General features: G+C 47.6%; 1 protein-coding gene across 1 annotated transcript; it reads right to left on the bottom strand.

The window, feature by feature from the left end:
• Positions 1-1,778: 1,778 nt before the first annotated feature.
• LOC123139571 (D-lactate dehydrogenase [cytochrome], mitochondrial-like) lies at positions 1,779-15,831 on the bottom strand. The gene is made up of 8 exons (XM_044559344.1): positions 15,529-15,831; positions 14,933-15,014; positions 14,689-14,780; positions 14,438-14,500; positions 13,920-13,999; positions 13,557-13,703; positions 2,169-2,196; positions 1,779-2,043 (listed from the first exon to the last, which is right to left on the bottom strand). The coding sequence occupies exons 1-8, from the start codon at positions 15,829-15,831 to the stop codon at positions 1,924-1,926; spliced, it is 915 nt and encodes a 304-aa protein (XP_044415279.1). The 3' UTR covers positions 1,779-1,923.
• Positions 15,832-18,780: the final 2,949 nt, after the last annotated feature.

The raw sequence follows: 18,780 nt of genomic DNA, 5'->3' as shown, positions 1-18,780 counted from the left end.
CCGGAGTCTGCAGTCGCTCCTATCCTTCGCCTCCGCTGCTCCATCCCTCGCCGTAGTCGTCGGATGCCGTCTGGCTAAGCCCACGGTGAAGACATGTGTTGCCTCACCTTGGTGCCCCCAACTCGTTCCTCAGATCCAAGGTCCCGGAGTCACCATCTCCTTTTTGGTCGGCGAGTGCTGACCCTTCGACGGCTTCTCGCACTCGTCGCCGCCATGGGGAGGCCCCAGATGGATCCAACGTGGACTGTGGCGCCACGAATTGATCTACCTTGCTCAAGATTTGGTTATGTCGACTCCTTGGAAGACGGGTCAGGCAAGGTTATCTCCTGTGAGATGGCAGTCGGTGGTGATGTGCTTCGTCTTGATGTTGGACAGTGTGGTGACCACTCCGGCCTACAGTGGCAGCCTCGCCGCCGATTGTGGGGCCACCAAAAGGTCTTTGTGAGGGTTTCTCTTTCCGGATCCGGTGGTTGCCTTGGCAGTGAAATGCATTCCATGGACGACGGCTTGATGCATAGGATATGATTGTGCAGCAGCAGCGATCAGTGTTCTAGCCCAACGCATGTAGCTGTTAGGCGGAAAAGTGGTGGCAACAACACATGATTGACTCCGATGGTGGTGTGTACCTGGTCTCGAGCTCTGTGGTGAAAATCTAGGCTTGGCCCAAGTTGGTTATACCTGCCAATGGTGACGTTTTTTGCATCGTTACCTTGTTGAAGGCATTACCCGGATATGCTCATACCAGTTCTTCAGGGTGAAAAATTTAGATTATGGCCTTTGGTGATTGGATTCGGTGACAACAACGCTCGAGCGACTCTCTTTTCCTGAAGGAGTTGCTGTTGAAGAATCTCACTGACCTTTTGGTGTTATGAGATGATTGGTACGGATATGGTCATTGTTGTAGTTTCCGATTATGGAGTTGATCACTTCATTTTTTCCTCTCGCCTAGACATAGCTTTGGTGTTATATTACTTTGTTATTTGCCGGCATTTTTCTCTCTGTGTGTGTGGGCGTGTGTGTGTATCCTACCTACACAGAGGCCGGGTGTGTGCTCATTGTGTTTGTATCCACTTGATGCCTCCTTTTGAGTAAATAAAACCCACCCTTTGTTGATAGGAATGCCCAATATTTTCAGAATTTTGCGGATGCACGAAAGGAAGAAAAATAGAATAAACTGTCTTCAAGATGACCAAGGGAATTGGCGTGAAGGCACGGCCTATCTGAATCCTTTGATCAATGATTATTTTGCGCGTTTGTTTGCTACTGAAATTGGAGAGACGGACCCAGATTTAATTGATAAGGTTGTACCTCGAGTTACAAGGGAGATGGATGATGCACTAGGTAAGCCATTTTCAGTTGAAGATTTTAAAAGGCCTTATTTTCCATCGGGGATACAAAAGATGTCAGCATTTAATTGGTGATGTTTTGAGAAGCGAAGTACTTGATGTCATCACAACTGAAAGAATATCCCTGATGGATGAAATGATACCGTCATAGTGCTTATTCCCAAGGTGGTCAGTCTAAAGAAAATTTCACAGTATCGACCTATCAACTTATACAATGTTCTGTACAAGGTTATCTAAAAAATGACCGCATTTCGTCTGAAAGGTATACTCATTCAAAAGATCACCTGTAATGGTGAGACAGAGGTTCTGACCCCATATGCAGTAATCATGGCTGAATATTTTGCGATCGCTCAGAGAATAGGTAATATCACTTTCCAACATTGTCAAGGGATGCAAATAATGTGGCCCATAGTCTAGCTACGCATGCTTATGATTCAACTTCTACTGTTTTCTGGGATGGTGATCCACCCATGTTTATTATGCCCCTTGTAATTAACGATGTAACCATCAACTTATTGCAATAAAGAGCCACGAGACATTCCTTTCAAAAAAAAGCTGGAATTAGGCACTTAGTTGGTCATATGCAGACGTGGGGTGGGATGAGCTTTCCTGGATTCATGATGTTGTTGGGATCCAGCGTGGCCTTTATCCTTTTCATCGTCCTCATTGACTCCATCCCCAGCTCCTTCTCTAGGTACTGCCAATGCACGCACCAAAGCACTTTTCACTTGTCACTCATGGGTGGTGACTTGTTTATGAATCATGTGGAAATTTGAAATAGACCACGGCCTTGATGAGATAAAGAGGTCATAGGTCACCGACCTTCATTTTTCCCGTGCCAACACCATCACTAGTAGAAAAGGGGGCAATGGTCCAGACCAGGTTAGCCCATTAGTCCCGGTTCAATCCAGAACCGGGACCAATGGGAGCATTTGACCCGGTTCGTGAGCCCCGGGGGCCGGTCGGGCCACGTGGGTCATTGGTCCCGGTTCGTCTGGACCTTTTGGTCCCGGTTGGTGGGACGAACCGGGACCAATGGGCCTTGCTCCTGGTCCACCACCATTGGTCCCAGTTGGTGGCATGAACCGGGACCAAAGGCTGCCATTTAGTCCCGGTTCATGGGACGAACCGGGACCAATGAGTTGTCTATATATACCCCTCGCCCGCAAGCAGAGCACTCCCACTGCTCGGTTTTTCCTGGCCGGCAAGGGAAGAGCTTTGTGGTGCTCTAGCTCACCTCCTATGCACACGAGGTGTTCGATGGAATGCCCGAGCCACACTACTTAAGCTTTCTCCTCTCCAAGCTCCATTTTCCTCAATATTTGTCTAGGTTTAGCGGTCCGTCACGTCCCGTCTCCGTCTTCACCGCCGTCGATCGCCCGCGCCGATCTCGTCGCCGGCACCACCGTGGTGAGCCTCTTGTTCTTATCTTCTTTCTGAAAGGAAAAAAAATTCTTACTTGTATGTTTATATAAATACTTGTATAATTTTCTTACTTTTATTATTGCATCTTATATAGTGCGATGGTTTTGGTATCCGCCCCCGTCGGCCCTCGTCCTGTCTATGATTCGGATGTGGTATATATTATCTTTTCATACCTATTGGTTAATTTGTTGTTTACGACAATTATGCCGACCAACGTGACATAGATTTTATTTATCTAGGAGGTTGTGGAACCGGAAATTCCAACCGACTCTATTGTCGAGAGGTTAAATTTAGTTGAAGAAGAAAACAATTTGTTGAAGGAAAAAATAAGAAAAATTGAGGAGGAGAAGATGATATTGGAGTTGCATGTTGCGGATGTCGTTGATGATCACAAGATCAAGATGGATGCAATGCGCTTGAAGATTAGAAAGGTTAGAAAATATGCCATTCATACCGAGGTTTGGTATCATTATGCCATTGGATCAGTTGTTACATTGGTTGTGATTATGATCGTATTTGTTTTCGCATTGAAATGTTTTACATAGTTTCAATGTATGGTTTAATTAATTTAGATGCTCTGCGGAGCTTTATGTTGTTAGATGAGAACTATGTATGTACTTTGGTTTTAATGTGATGATGAACTTCTATTAATTTGGTCACTTAATAATCTATTCATGATGTTCTGTAATGCACGCAGATGAACCGGCAATGGATGTACGGTTCAAGACACACCTCTGAGTACATTAAGGGCGTGCATGATTTTCTCGAAGTGGCTGAGGCAAACAAGCAGAATGGTTTTATGTGTTGTCCATGCCCTATATGTGGGAATACGAAGTCCTACTCTGGCCGGAAAATCCTTCACACCCACCTGCTTTACAAGGGTTTCATGCCACACTATAATGTTTGGACGAGGCACGGAGAAATAGGGGTTATGATGGAAGACGACGAAGAAGAAGAGTACTATGACAACTATGTGCCCCCTGAATACGGTGATGCTACTGAAGATCAAGAGGAACCAGACGATGTGCACGATGATGCTGCAACGGGCGAAGCTGCTGAAGATCAAGAGGAACCAGACGATGTGCCCGATGATGATGATCTCTGCCGGGTCATTGTCGATGCAAGGATGCAATGCGAAAGTCAAAAGGAGAAGCTGAAGTTCGATCGCATGTTAGAGGACCACAAAAAAGGGTTGTACCCCAATTGCGAAGATGGCAACACAAAGCTCGGTACCGTACTGGAATTGTTGCAGTGGAAGGCAGAGAATGTTGTGCCTGACAAAGGATTTGAGAAGCTAGCTACTGAAAATATTAAAGAAGAAGCTTCCAAAGGATAACGAATTGCCCGACAGTACATACGCAGCAAAGAAGGTCGTATGCCCTCTAGGATTGGAGGTGCAGAAGATACATACATGCCCTAATGACTGCATCGTCTACCGCGGTGCGTACAAGGATCTGAACACATGCCCGGTATGCGGTGCATTACGGTATAAGATCAGACGAGATGACCCTGGTGATGTTGAGGGCGAGCCCCCCGGGAAGAGGGTTCCTGCGAAGGTGATGTGGTATGCTCCTATAATACCACAGTTGAAACGTCTGTTCAGAAACGGAGAGCATGCCAAGTTGATTTGATGGCACAATGAGGACCGTAAGAAAGACGGGAAGTTGAGAGCACCTGCTGACGGGTCCGCTCTTCGATCGACGTGATGCACATGACGAAGAACCTTTGCGTGAACCTGCTAGGCTTCTTGGGTGTGTATGTGAAGACAAAAGATACATCTGAGGCACGGGAGGACCTGCAACGTTTGCACGAAAAAGATGACATGCCTCCAAAGCAGTATGAAGGTCCTGCCAGCTATGCTCTTACCAAAGAAGATAAGGAAATCTTCTTTGAATGCCTGCTTAGTATGAAGGTCCCGACTGGCTTCTCGTCGAATATAAAAGGAATAACAAATATGGCAGAGAAAAAGTTTCAGAACCTAAAGTCTCATGACTGCCACGTGATTGTGACGCAACTACTTCCGATTGCATTGAGGGGGCTTCTACCGGAAAACGTCCGATTAGCCATTGTGAAGCTATGTGCATTCCTCAATGCAATCTCTCAGAAGGTGATCGATCCAAAAATCATACCAAGGCTAAGGAGTGATGTGGTGCAATGTCTTGTCAGTTTCGAGCTGGTGTTCCCACCATCCTTCTTCAATATCATGACGCACTTCCTAGTTCATCTAGTTGATGAGATTTTCATTCTGGGCCCCGTATTTCTATACAATATGTACCCCTTTGAGAGGTTCATGGGAGTCCTAAAGAAATATGTCCGTAACCGCGCTAGGCCAGAAGGAAGCATCTCCATGGGCCATCAAACAGAGGATGTCATCGGGTTTTGTGTTGACATCATTCCTGGCCTTAAGAAGATAGGTCTCCCTAAATCGCGGTATGAGGGAAGACTGACTGGAAAAGGCACGCTTGGAAGGGACTCAATAATATGCAGGGACGGATATTCTTGGTCTCAAGCACACTACACAGTTCTACAGAACTCTACCTTGGTGACCCCGTATGTTGATGAACACAAGAACAGTCTGCGCTCCAAACACCCGGAGCAGTGCGACGACTGGATTACATGTGAACACATCAGGACTTTCAGCAGTTGGTTGGAAACATGTCTCAGAGGTGACAACACTATTTGTGATGAGCTGTACTTGTTGTCCAGGGGACCATCTTCGACTGTTAAGATTTGGAAAGGAAAACGAGATAAATGGGAATACATTTTACACGATTGACCAAGATCAAAAGAGCACCAACCAAAACACGGTGTCCGCTTTGATGCAACAACCGAGAGGGGAAAGGACACATATTATGGTTACATAGTGGACATATGGGAACTTGACTACGGACATGATTTTAAGGTCCCTTTGTTTAAGTGCAAATGGGTCAATCTGTCAGGAGGCGGGGTACAGGTATACCCACAGTACGGAATGACAATAGTGGATCTGAAAAATCTTGGGCACACTCATGAACCGTTCGTCCTAGCCAATGATGTGGCACAGGTTATCTATGTGAAGGACATGTCTACCAGACCGAGAAAAAGAAAAGATAAAAAAGCGAATACATCATACGATGAGCCAAAGCGCCACATAGTTCTTTCAAGAAAAAGGGACATCGTGGGAGTGGAGGGCAAGACAGACATGTCTGAAGATTATGAAAAGTTTCATGAAATTCCTCCCTTCAAAGTCAAGGCTGACCCCAGCATCTTAATAAACGATGAAGATTATCCATGGTTACGGCGCAATAAGCAAATGACACAAGCGAAGAAAAAGTGAAGACTTTCTTCCACAACTATTATGATGATACCATGCCAACTTTGTAACAGACGAGTATGATACCATTGTCCGTATTGTACATGCACATGCTATGTGGGTAAATTTATGATACCATGCCAACTTTCAACTTTTTCAGAGTTCATTTGAAATGCTTTAATGTCTTATGGTTCGGCCCTCGTAATACCATTAATCCCGTTTCGCTCCTTGCCAACTATGTTCTCACCAAGAACACTCTCAACAGAAAGTTATAATTTTTCTAAAACTAATGGCACTAACAAAAAGTTTATAAGTTTGCTGACCTAAAAGCAAAAAGAATTAAAAAATAAAGCAAAAAACAAAAGAAAATAAATAATGCAGAAAACAAAACAAAAAAACTGGAAAAAAAATAAAGATAGCAACAATAAGTATTTTGTTGTAAGTAGAAATAAAACAAAATAAATAAAGCAACAAAGAAAAAAAAACAAAAAAAGTTTTTTCAAATTTGAAAACTAATGGCACTAACAGAAAGTTCATAATTTTTCTAAAATAAAAGCAAAAAAGAATTAAAAAATAAAGCAAAAAACGAAAGAAAATAAATAATGCAGAAAACAAAACAAAAAAACTAGAAAAATGAAAAATAGCAACAATAAGTATTTTGTTGTAAGTAGAAACAAAATAAAATAAATAAAGCAAGAAAGAAAACAAAAAAACAAAAAAAGTGTTTTCAAATTTGAAAACTAATGGCACTAACAGAAAGTTTATAATTTTTCTAAAACTAAAAGCAAAAAGAATTAAAAAATAAAGCAAAAAAACAAAAGAAAAAAAATAATGCAAAAAAACAAAACAAAAAACTGGAAAAAAACTAAAAAAATGTCACCTATTGGGCCACCACGGCCTGAATACGACTAGAAACCCAACCTGGGCCAGGATTCAGGCCCGCAGAAGGCCCAATAGGCCCACAGCAGCAAAGTGTGAGATTAGGCCCGAAAGCCTGCAGTTGAGAGGAGCTCGAGAGGGTGGGCACAGCAGCGCTTATAAACCACTCTCGAGCCCTCTCAACTAGCGAGGTGGGAGTAAACTTTGGCCGCGACGCGGGCAGCACAGGGGCCTTTGGTCCCGGTTGGTGGCACCAACCGGGATTAAAGGGGTGCATTGGTACCGGTTCGTGGCACCAACTGGGACCAATGCCCCACCTTTAGTCCCGGTTGGTGCCACCAACCGGGACCAAAGGCCGCCGCTTCCCGCCCTTTGGGCTGCCGAAAACTGGCCTTTGGTCCCGGTTGGTGGCACCAACCGGGACTAAAGCGTGCATTAGTCCTGGTTGGTGCCACCAACCGGGACCAATGACTTTGCTATATAAGAAAACACTTTGCAAAAATTCAGAATTTCATCGCCAGTTGCCCCCGACGACACCGACCTCCTCGACGCCGCCAGGCTGCTCCACCTCACCATCGTCGCCGCCACCGCCAAGGCCGTCGCGTCCCCGAGCCCACGCCGTCCTCGTCGCCGGCCTCCCCGAGCTCGCGCCGTCCTCGTCGCCGGCCTCCCCGAGCCCGCGCCGTCCTCGTCGCCGGCCTCCCCGAGCCCGTGCCATCCTTGTCGTCGGCCTCCCCGAGCCCGCCGTCCTCGTCCCCGTCGCCGCGTGCCTCCCCGAGCCCACCCTCCTCGTCCCTGTCACCGTGTGCCGCCCGAGACCGCCGTCCCCGTCACTGCGTGCCACCCCGAGCCCCTGCCCCGTCCCGCCCCCGCGCGCCGGCGCCCTCGCTGGCCCCACCGTCGCCATCGTCATCGCTAGCCGCCCCCGCTGTGAGCCGCCGCGCCGCCCCGACTCTGTTTTTTCATTTTTATTAGTTTAATTTTTCTGTTCATATATATATATATAATGTATATGTGTATGTATGTGGATATGTGTATGTAGATGTTCAAAATGTATAAAAAATTATTCAGAGCATGTTTTTGTTCATATATGTATTTTTTGTTCATATGTGTATTAATGTTTTCATATATGCAAAAGATAGATTTTTAGAAAAGTTAGGATTTTTTCCTGTTCATAGATTTTTTGGTGATTTTAGGTTAGTGCATTTTAGGTTAGTGTAGAGGAGAAAGGAAAATAAGGAAAAGGAAGAAAAGAGGAAGAAGGAATAAGGAAGAAGAAGAAGAGAAAGAATGAGAGGAAAAAGGAAAATAAAAAGAGGAGAAGAAGAAAGGAATAGAGGAGAAGAAGAAAAAATAGAAATTTTCTATTTTTTCTTCTTCTCCTCTATTCCTTTCTTCTTCTCCTCTTTGTTTTTCTTCTTTTTTTCTTCTTCTTCTTCCTTCTTCCTTCTTCCTCTTTTCTTCCTTTTCCTTATTTTCCTTTCTCGAGGGAGAGGAAGAAAAAGAAGAGGAGAAGAAGAAGAATAAAAGGAATAGAGGAGAAAGAAGAAACTTCAACACGAGGGGGGGTACCAATACCCCCTCCCCGATAACATTATTTTCCCATGTATATGTATGTCGCGTCGTTGTCGATATAACCCCCTCGAGATAACTTCGACATGAGGGGTGGTCGATATATATACCCCCTCTCGACCGTGATAACTTATACCACGGCAGCACCCCCCTCGGCCCTCTCGCTCGACCAAAACTCTCGAGGACACCCAAATCCTAGAGAGAAAACGATGTTGGTCGTCTCCTACCCCCTCCCGTCGCGCCCCTACCCGACAAATTAACTCTCTCGAGGCCACCCAAATTTACCAAGTTAAAAGAGCGTTGCCGTCGAGGCCACCCCAAACCCTTGAAGCGTTGTGTCGAGGCCACCCCAAACCCTAGAGAAGCAGCATCGAGGCCACTAACATGATTCCTTATTGTGATTAGCTAGCTAGTTCTACGTTTTCCACTAATATATATCCATCTGTACCATGTTTGAATAATAATTGACATGTTGTAAATATTTGCAGAAACTATGGAGCACTCCCAAGACGAAGCAACAGAAGCGATGTTGGGGGACATAATCACACAAGGAAGTGATTAAGTTGCATCATTTCTCAACGACACCGATGGTCAGGAAGGACTGGGTGAAGAAGAGGGCTATGTTCATGATGGCTTCGGCCCATTAATGCTGGTACAAGAAGAGGGCTATGTTCATGATGGCTCCGGTGACACAATGGAGGTACAAGAAGGAGACCATGATGACTGCTCCGGTGACCGAACCGAGTCCGGCCAGGTATATATATATTAGTTAAGTCTGTGCTGACTAGTTAATTGATGCATCCATTGTTTTGGTATATGTACACATATTAATTACTCTCGTCTTTCTTCCTTTTAATTTCTAGCCCTTCGGATCGAGCACAACTTCGGTAAGGAGACGAGGCCCGAAGAAAAAGTTGAGCTCGGATGAAAGGTTTGAGATCAGAGAAATCGCGCCCGACGGCGAACCGATTGAACCCATCCGGACAAAGAACGCATTTTCTGCTCAGTGCGGGGTTCTTATTAGGGACAAGATCCCGATCAGCATCCAACAATGGTATAAGCCTAAGGAGGAAGACCCTGAGGTGTCTTATGTCAAAGATATGCAGAAAGAAGATCTTTGGACTCAGCTGAAGGCAAATTTCACCCTACCGCCAGAGGAGGATCCGGAGAAGCCAGTTAAAGAGCAATTAATCAAGTCTTGTGCTCTTAAGAAGATGGCAACCCTATTCAGGAGGTGGACGAAAGAGTTGAACAAGTTTGTCGACAAAGAAGAGACACCAGAATTCATTGGCAAATATGAGAAGATCAAAGATCACTGGCCCGCATTTGTGGCCCACAAGACATCGGAAAAGAGTAAGAAGATGTCGGCGACAAACAAGAAAAATGCTGCGAAGAAGAAGCTTCACCATCGCACGGGGTCAGGTGGCTACCTCAAAGCCCGGCCTAAGTGGTCCAAGGCTGAGAATGATCTACTTGAAAAAGGGATCGAACCAGAGACAATGAACTGGCCAGACCGTTGCCGGACTTGGTTCTTCGGGGCTGGCGGAACCTTGGACCCTGTATCAGGGAAGTGCCGTTGGACGGACGAGCAATTGAAAATACCAGTCAAGAAGCTTCAGCACTATATCAATGCAGCGCAGTGAGGGACGTTCATTCCAGACAGGGAGAAGGACGAGCTCACAATGGCCCTCGGGAATCCTGAGCACCCTGGACGGACACGAGGCACGCCAGGCTCCATTTCGTGGAAGGTTGGTTTTCCGGACACAGGGGGTTACAAAAGCCACGAGAGGAGGAAGAAACTGGAGCAGGGCCAACTGCAGGCGCTGCACGAAAGGGTAATGGGGCTAGAGGAACAAGAAGAGGAACGAGAAGCAGCAGATCGCAGCAAACGACCTGCCGAAGCTTCCCCCGAAGCTACCCCGTCATCTCAGCGGAGAAGCAGCGTGGCTTCCACCGAGCTACTTCAGCCGGAGCATGTCTTGACGGCTCCTGCCAGCTATCCCGTGGATGCTATCACAGAGTCTCAAAATTGCCACATTATGACGCGATGGATGAATTTGAAGGTCAAGGCTGCTGTTGGCTCTGTTTATCCTACTGGACCCGGTGCAACTTATCACTGCCGGCCGATTCTAGAAGGATACGCTAGGGTGATGGTGGATGAAATAACAGAGGGATTTGAGGACCTCCTGCTTGACCACCCTACCGGTGAAGGGGAGACTAGGCTGGGTTCTGCTTTGAAGACTCCATGCCTATGGCGGAAGGAGCTCATCAACCTTCCGAACTGGACGCCTCCGCCTCCTCCTCCGACGATGACGAGTCAGGGCACTCCGCCTCCTCCACTGCCTCCTCCTCCGGCGAGTGACGATCAGGGCACGCGTGGCGGCACTCCGCCTCCTTCTCCGGCGCGTGGCGGCACTCCTCCTCCTTCTCCGCCTGCGCCTGCGCTCCCGAGCAGCCAGCAGCCTCCTCCTTCTCCGCCTCGCCAGCAAGGGCGGAAGAGACCTGCCGCCGCCTCGGCTGCTCCGGCACGTCGTAGTCCTTCTCCTCCGCCTCGTAAGCAAGCACGAAAGAAGACAAACGCCGAAGCCGCTCCGTCTGCTCCGGCGTCTAGCAGCACAACCGGAGGCAGGAGGCAATACAGATACGGTCCACCTCTCAAGCCTCTAGAGAAGTTACCGTACGAGAGGACCGAGGAGGAAAATGCGACGATAATGCGGACCCACGTGAAGGAGTTCTTTGAAGGGGTGAAAGCAAAGAGACATCCACCTCTGGAAGAGAAGGTAGATCCGATGAAAGCAAAGCGCACTCTCGATGCCCTGAGGAAACCGGCAAGGTCTCCGCCGAGAACCAACTATGAGCGCATTACTGAACAGACATATCTCCAAGCGGAGCGGTCGGGAAGTACTGTCAGACATCAAAGGTCAAGAGAACGAGCAGCTGCGGAAAAAATTGACCAGCTCGGCGAACAAGCAAACCAATCATGCCCCTCGCTCAATGTGTCTAGCGGCAACATCGTCGCTAATGCTCCGGGGATGGTGGCTGGTTATGGCAATCTACAAGATTACCTGCCTGACGATCAACTTCCTGATTTCATGGAGGTGGACGAACACAGATACGAGTACGGGAAGCCTCTCGTCAAAGATGAAAAATCTCTAACAACGATGATGCGAAGATTCCATAATTTATACATGAAAACCTGCAGAGAGTCTGGGGGGACGAATAGTTTGTATCTGAACATTAAAGAGGAGCACGACCTCGTTGCAAGTGATCTGTGTTGTGTGTTCCATTTGAGGAGTTCTTCGCGTTCTTCAATCAAAAGGCCCTCGATAAATTAACGGTCTTTTTCTACTGCATGTAAGTACTATTTCTGTCATTAAGTCTCTATATATAGCTCGGCTCTTTCATTGCATGTATTTATAATTAATTATCCTCAATATATTATGCAGATTGAAGATCGTCGAGTGCAAAAAACAAGAAATTTATGATATTGGGTTCATTAACACAAATATCATAGATGAATTTCTGGTTAAAAAGCACGCCAAAGAGGCCGAGGACAACTTGCTACAATCATTGATCAAAAATCAAAACAAAGATACCATACTCTTTCCTTACAATGGTGAGTGAGTGTTACTGTCATGTGCATATTCGGTTTCCCTTATTACTCGAGTAAGGTTATAGTAATGTAATTGATGATTTATGCATGCGTGCGCAGGTACCACTATGTTCTTCTGGAGATTAAGCTTGAGTGGGGACTAGTAACCGTCTTAGACTCGAGACGAAAAGATCCCGAAACCTATGCGGAAATGACTGAATTGCTCAACAAGTAAGTTCAATCGATCATTAATTATCGCACTATATCGGCAACTTTTTGTTCATTTCCTGATATCTCAAGTAATAATAATTATTTTCTTTGTCTTGCAGGATTTGGAAACAGTTCACCGCAGAATCTCCGGGACTGCCGAAGGAGCTGCGATATACATACCCGAAAGTAAGTACTACTGGCTAGCTAGTTGCGCGCATCTCCCGTTGATTCTATAGCTATACTTTCATCAATGCCATTTATAATGCTTCATTATCAGTTTGATTGACCTCTATTTCTCGTAAACTGCTTGTGGCAGGAACAAGGGAATGATTTCTGTGGATACTACGTGTGCGAGTTCATCCACAACGTGACTTTGAAAAATAAGCGGGGCTACTCTAAAAGACAATATGGAGTGCGTAAGCAATAATATTCACAATTTCATTTTATTACACCATCATTTCTGTTGAGTTTCATTCATATATATGTATTAATTAACCCCCTTCTTCAAATTAGACGTAGCAGATGCGGAATGAACTCCTAGAACCAGATCGCATGAAAGCAATTCAAGAGGAATTGGCGGGATTCTTTCTTGACCACGTCATCAATAAAGCCGGAGAATACCATGTACAAGTTGATTTCAATTGCTAGGGGATTGTAATTAAGAGATCTTACATATTGTATATGTATGTAGCCAGTAGCGTCGGATAGATAATACAAAAACTTGTTGTTCGACCAATCTCTCGGAGAAGGAGAGGTCGATCGATCACTTCTCTCGGTATGCATGATGAACTTCTGTACTTAATGGTTCCCTTCATTTTTTTACTAGCTAGCGTGTCGAGGGCCTCTCTATGTATAGTACGTAGCGTCGACCAAGCACGGACATAAAAGAGGACATTTCTCTCTATTAATTAGCTAGCTAACACAATATATGAAACACCTAAATTAACCCCCCAAAACCCCCAACCCCCCCCCTCCCTTTCAAAAAAAACAAAAACCCCAGCCACTGGAACGCTGACGCGTGGAGGCCTTTTGGTCCCGGTTGGTGCCTCCAACCGGGACCAAAGGCCCTCCTGCCTGGGCTCGACGCACCGGCCACGTGGAGGCACATCTGTCCCGGTTCGTGTTTGAACCGGGACTAAAGGGGGAGGTATTAGTAACGACCCATTAGTCCCGGTTCATGAACCGTGACTAAAGGCCCTTACGAACCGGGACAAATTCCCCCTTTTCTACTAGTGCATGCTCTCCTGGGCATGTACCTTCCATGGACAGAGCAGTATGAACCATGAGATGGTTTTGTCTCTCTGCTTCCCTTCGCTCTTCCTCCTGGCTTGGATCAAATAGGATAAATGTGTGGAAATTTCCGTCACCGGCATGGGTGATAACCAAACTGAAAACATATACAAGTCAGAGAGAAGGTCCTGGATAATTAAAAGGATAGCATACTGCTGGAGCTGCGATAAGAATTGCATGCTACTTCATCAAGAGTTCGAATTTTCAAACTGCCTTGCTCTCCTATAAATATAAATCTAATGCAAAAGAGATGTCCATGGCTTTCCTAGCTACATCAGAAAAACCTAGGTACTGCATAAGGGAGAATATGTACCAAGTCAATGGTGATGCATCAAGTAGTTGCTTAGATACAGATATGCATTCTGCAAGTCCAGACAATGGAACACAAACATCCTGCATGAACAACAATTGGGGCGCCATTAGAATTTACAAGACTTGATGCGGCTCATCCACTAGAAAGCGGCAGATAATAAGGCTACAATGATCATAAATGACCATTAGCCGATCTATGTGAGCATATGAGATAACAAAATTTATGAAGCTGACAAGATCTACATTTATCACTAAGGGACAAAAAAGGCATATGTTGATTCAAACCGCCAGTCACCCTTACTTAACTGAGAAGATATTTCGTTGCTATTTGCTAAGTACCATATACTTGAATGTGAACTAAAACTGGATCATATTTCAGCCCATATTTTGCCAAATGATGATTAGGGCATGTTGACAAATGCCAAGATTCACAAGTAAGGAGGCAGACATAATGGTATATGATGCATGCCACTAGAGACTAACTATCTCTAACTGATCATACTGAGCAAGCAATCAAACCGTTATCATAGCTTGACGATCAGGTTCCATGGCAAAACCAGCCCAAAGTGCCTCCTTCCTGATCTGCGCATAGAGGAAAATGACATTAAACTATGCTCCAAAACCAAATGTCCTATATATCACAGTACTACTATTGTCCAGAAACCAGGGAACATAATGTCATACTGTATGACACTGGTATCGCATGGCATGTGCACAATCATGCAGAAAGGACCATATGTAGATTAGCTCTACAAGTTCAGACGACTGACCTTCCACAGTTCCTCTTTAGCATTTGGCTCTTCCACAAAAACAAAATCAGAACCATGGTGCTCTGCAGCAATCTTTTGAACTAACAGCAGACCTGCAAGAAAATGTGGTCAAATTATGGGTATAGAAGATATAAGTGTAAATAATCTAACGTAAGTAATTATTCAAGAAAAGATAGGGGACAATTGCCCTTCCCCCTCTACTGTTAGACCTAAGCCACGCATGTGTGTGCGTGTCGAGCAAGACCCCGGTGCATGGCTGCGTCGATCGCCGTGACGAGCGAGTCGGCCAAGTTAGCCAGCTGCATGTCTGGTGAATCGGTTGGATCCTGGAGTGGGTCTAGGAGAAGATCAAGTCAAAGATTTGTTAGCTTGACCAGCTCGTACGTGCATGTAGGAGTAGCCAGTACATGCGGTTAGTGGCGGAGGTTGTTAGCAGGCCGTGGGTGTGTGTGTCGTGGAGTTAGTGGCCGGTGTGGTGGCCGGGTCGTGTGTGTGTGTGTCTGGGTATAAAACTCCCTCCCCTGTATTGTTGTCTTGCGTCGGTATGAGCCGAGCCTAGGAGCCAGAGATGAGGTAGTCTCCGCTGGGACCATGGTATGCGCCGGGTCGGTTGTGAGAGAGCTCCTCTGGATAGGCTGCGGTGTGTTGCCGCGTCCGGGTATGTGCCCAGTAAAGTGAGGCCGTTCGTGCCGCCGAGGCGCTGTTTGTGCGGCGGAGGCGTTTGTGCGCCGGAAATATTTGTGTGCTCCATCTTTCACCTTCGTTTGTGCGAGTGAGAGAAAGAGAACGGCAACAACATTTGGTATCATGAGCTTGGTGTCTTGGGCGTGCTTGCCGTGCCGGAGGCTTGACAGCGATGGCGGCGCTCGCCGGCGGCTGCGCGATGGAGTTTCGGTCCGTGTGTCGGCCTATGAAGGTGGGCGGCGCTGAGGCTGTCATGGCGCGTGGCGGAGGCAGCGGGCGGTGATGTTGTACGTGCGGCGAGCGCGGAGGCCACGGAGGCAACGATGCGTCATGGCGCGGCGGCGTGGAGGCGCGGCACGACGGCATGGAGGCCGCGGCGGCCGGGAACGTCACCACAAGGGACGCGGCGCGGTGAGCCACGACGGCGCGCCGAGGAGGCCGCGGACGTGCAGCGGGCATGGCGGTGACCGGCGCCAGCGTGCAAGGTCGAGTCCGCGGGAGTGACGAGGATGACGACAGGCGGCACGCCACAGCGACGGACGGACGCGTTCAAGACGACGTCGACGACGAGTCGGGGCTCCTGCTCGCGGGCCGCGCGGTGAGGTTGTGGCTTAGGGGGAGAATGTTAGACCTAAGCCACGCATGTGTGTGCGCGTCGAGCAAGACCCCAGTGCATGGCTGCGTCGATCGCCGTGACGAGCGAGTCGGCAGTTAGCCAGCTGCATGTCTGGTGAATCGGTTGGATCCTCGAGTGGGTCTAGGAGAAGATCAAGTCAAAGATTTGTTAGCTTGACCAGCTCGTATGTGCATGTAGGAGTAGCCAGTACATGCGGTTAGTGGCGGAGGTTGTTAGCAGGCCGTGGGTGTGTGTGTCGTGAAGTTAGTGGCCGGGTCGTGTGTGTGCGCGTCTGAGTATAAAACTCCCTCCCCTGTATTGTTGTCTTGCGTCGGTATGAGCCGAGCCTAGGAGCCAGAGATGAGGTAGTCTCTGCTGGGACCGTGGTATGCGCCGGATCGGTTGTGAGAGAGCTCCTCTGGATAGGCTGCGGTGTGTTGCCGCGCCCGGGTATGTGCCCAGTAAAGTGAGGCCGTTCGTGCGGCCGCGGCGCCGTTCGTGCGGCGGAGGCGTTTGTGCAAGTAAGAGAAAGAGAGCGGCAACAACATCTACTACGTATTAGGATTCCTCACAAATTGTTAATGCAAAATTGGGTGCGTATGTTCATAAAACCATCACATTCGTGGTCCTAAAATGGGGGGAAAGCAAAGGGATGGCAACTGAGTACGGCATCTTGGTAAAAGACTAGAGCGGCATCGTACCCTAAACGGATGATGTGGATCATTATCTGTATCGGGAGGATCATCTTGTCCGTCCCGGCCATACCAGGTCCCAGTCATGCACTCTCTCTACAGTCTCTCTCTCTCTCTCTCCCTCGCCACTCTGATCCTTGGTGGATCAATTCGCGCTAAACTACGGGCATCATCAGTCTGTCCTTGGCGCGTGCAACTCAGATCCAGTGCGCTGGGGGTTCACTTCACCCTCGCCCACTGTACCATCCCGTGGGGAGAGCTGGGATCATTGGCTTAGGCGTTGAGCATTGTTGGAATTTGGATCACGTGTTGCACACACCATTCAACTTCACAAATTTGGAAAACAGGTAACGTACAGTCAATCATGTAGTAGAGGCAGCCTTTTATTGATCCATGCCTTCAGATCCAACAAAAATAAATAATACCTCATAATCTGAATTTCTGACCACTGAGTGTCTGTGTTTATGTGCACAAGGCTTTCATTTTCTATTTTGATGATCTGTACTTTCCAATCAAGAAGAAATCTGTTAGGGCATCTCCAGCCGTTGGCCCCCCCAGGACGCATACAAATCGCCCCCTGGGGCGAGCCGGCGATACACTCGGTGTTGGGGGCGGTTTTGCGCCCAGTCGTCGCCCCCAGCTCGCCCCCAGACGCTGAAATTGGCCCACTTTGCAGCCCAATTTCGGCGAATAAACGGCCCATATGAGCGAGAATAGGCCCATATTCGGCGTGGTTTCGCCGTGTCTCGGCGTTCAATTATCAACACAATTATTTCTTATCACATATTTCATCACAGAAAAATCAAATACTTCAACAAAATACTACAACAACAAATTGTTCAATACAAATTATATAGTTCAACAAATAAAAACTCGTATTTTATCACGCGGCGTCCCCCTTGAGCCTCCATAGGTGCTCAATCAGATCTTTCTGTAGTTGATGATGCACCTATGGGTCTCGGATCTCCTGACGCATACTGAGATAGGCAGTCCAAGTTGCCGGTAGCTGGTGATCAACTTCGGCTAGAGGACCCTGCCTGTAGTATGGTTCAGTGTCAAACACTGGGTCTTCTTGCTCGCTCTCGATGATCATGTTGTGCAAGATGACACAGCAAGTCATGATCTCCCACATTTGATCTTTCGACCAGGTCTGAGCGGGGTACCGAACAACAGCGAATCGAGATTGGAGCACACCAAATGCCCGCTCGACATCCTTCCTGCAAGCCTCCTGAAGCTTCGCAAACCAGGCGTTCTTGCCTCCTGCCACAGGGTTTGAGATCGTCTTCACAAATGTCGACCATCTCGGATAGATGCCGTCAGCTAGATAGTACCCCTTGTTGTATTGGTGCCCACTGATCTCGAAGTTCACCGGAGGAGAATGGCCCTCAACGAGCTTGGCAAAAACAGGAGAGCACTGCAGCATGTTGATGTCATTGTGAGTTCCTGGCAATACCAAAGAAGGAGTGCCAAATCCAGAGGTCCTGTGTGGCTACCGCCTCAAGCACCACACTGCAACCGCCTTTGGCACCTTTGTACATCCCCTGCCAACCAAATGGGCAGTTCTTCCATTTCCAATGCATGCAGTCGATGCTTCCAAGCATCCCAGGAAATCCTCTTGCTACATTCTGGGCTAGGATCCGAGCAGTGTATTCCGCATTGGGTGTTCTCAAGTATTGTGGCCCAAACACTGCCACCACTGCCCGACAGAACTTGTAGAAACACTCTATGCTGGTGGACTCGGTCATGCGCCCATAGTCGTCGAGTGAATCACTGGGAGCTCCATATGCAAGCATCCTCATCGCTGTCGTGCACTTCTGGATGGAGGTGAATCCAAGAGCGCCAGTGCAATCCATCTTGCACTTGAAGTAGTTGTCGAACTCCCGGATGGAATTCACAATCCTGAGGAAGAGCTTTCGGCTCATCCGATAACGGCGCCGAAATGTTCTCTCGCTATGAAGTGGAGCATCGGCGAAGTAGTCGGAGTAGAGCATGCAGTAGCCTTGCAGACGATGCCGGTTCTTTGCTTTCACCCGCCCCGGCGCCGAGCCACGTCGACGCGGCTTTTCATTGCTCGTCAGCAGCTGGGCGAGGGCGGCGAGC

Source organism: Triticum aestivum, chromosome 6B, assembly GCF_018294505.1.
Source record: "Triticum aestivum cultivar Chinese Spring chromosome 6B, IWGSC CS RefSeq v2.1, whole genome shotgun sequence".
Taxonomy (NCBI): Eukaryota; Viridiplantae; Streptophyta; class Magnoliopsida; order Poales; family Poaceae; genus Triticum; species Triticum aestivum.
This window is presented reverse-complemented; position numbering and strand designations above follow the sequence as displayed.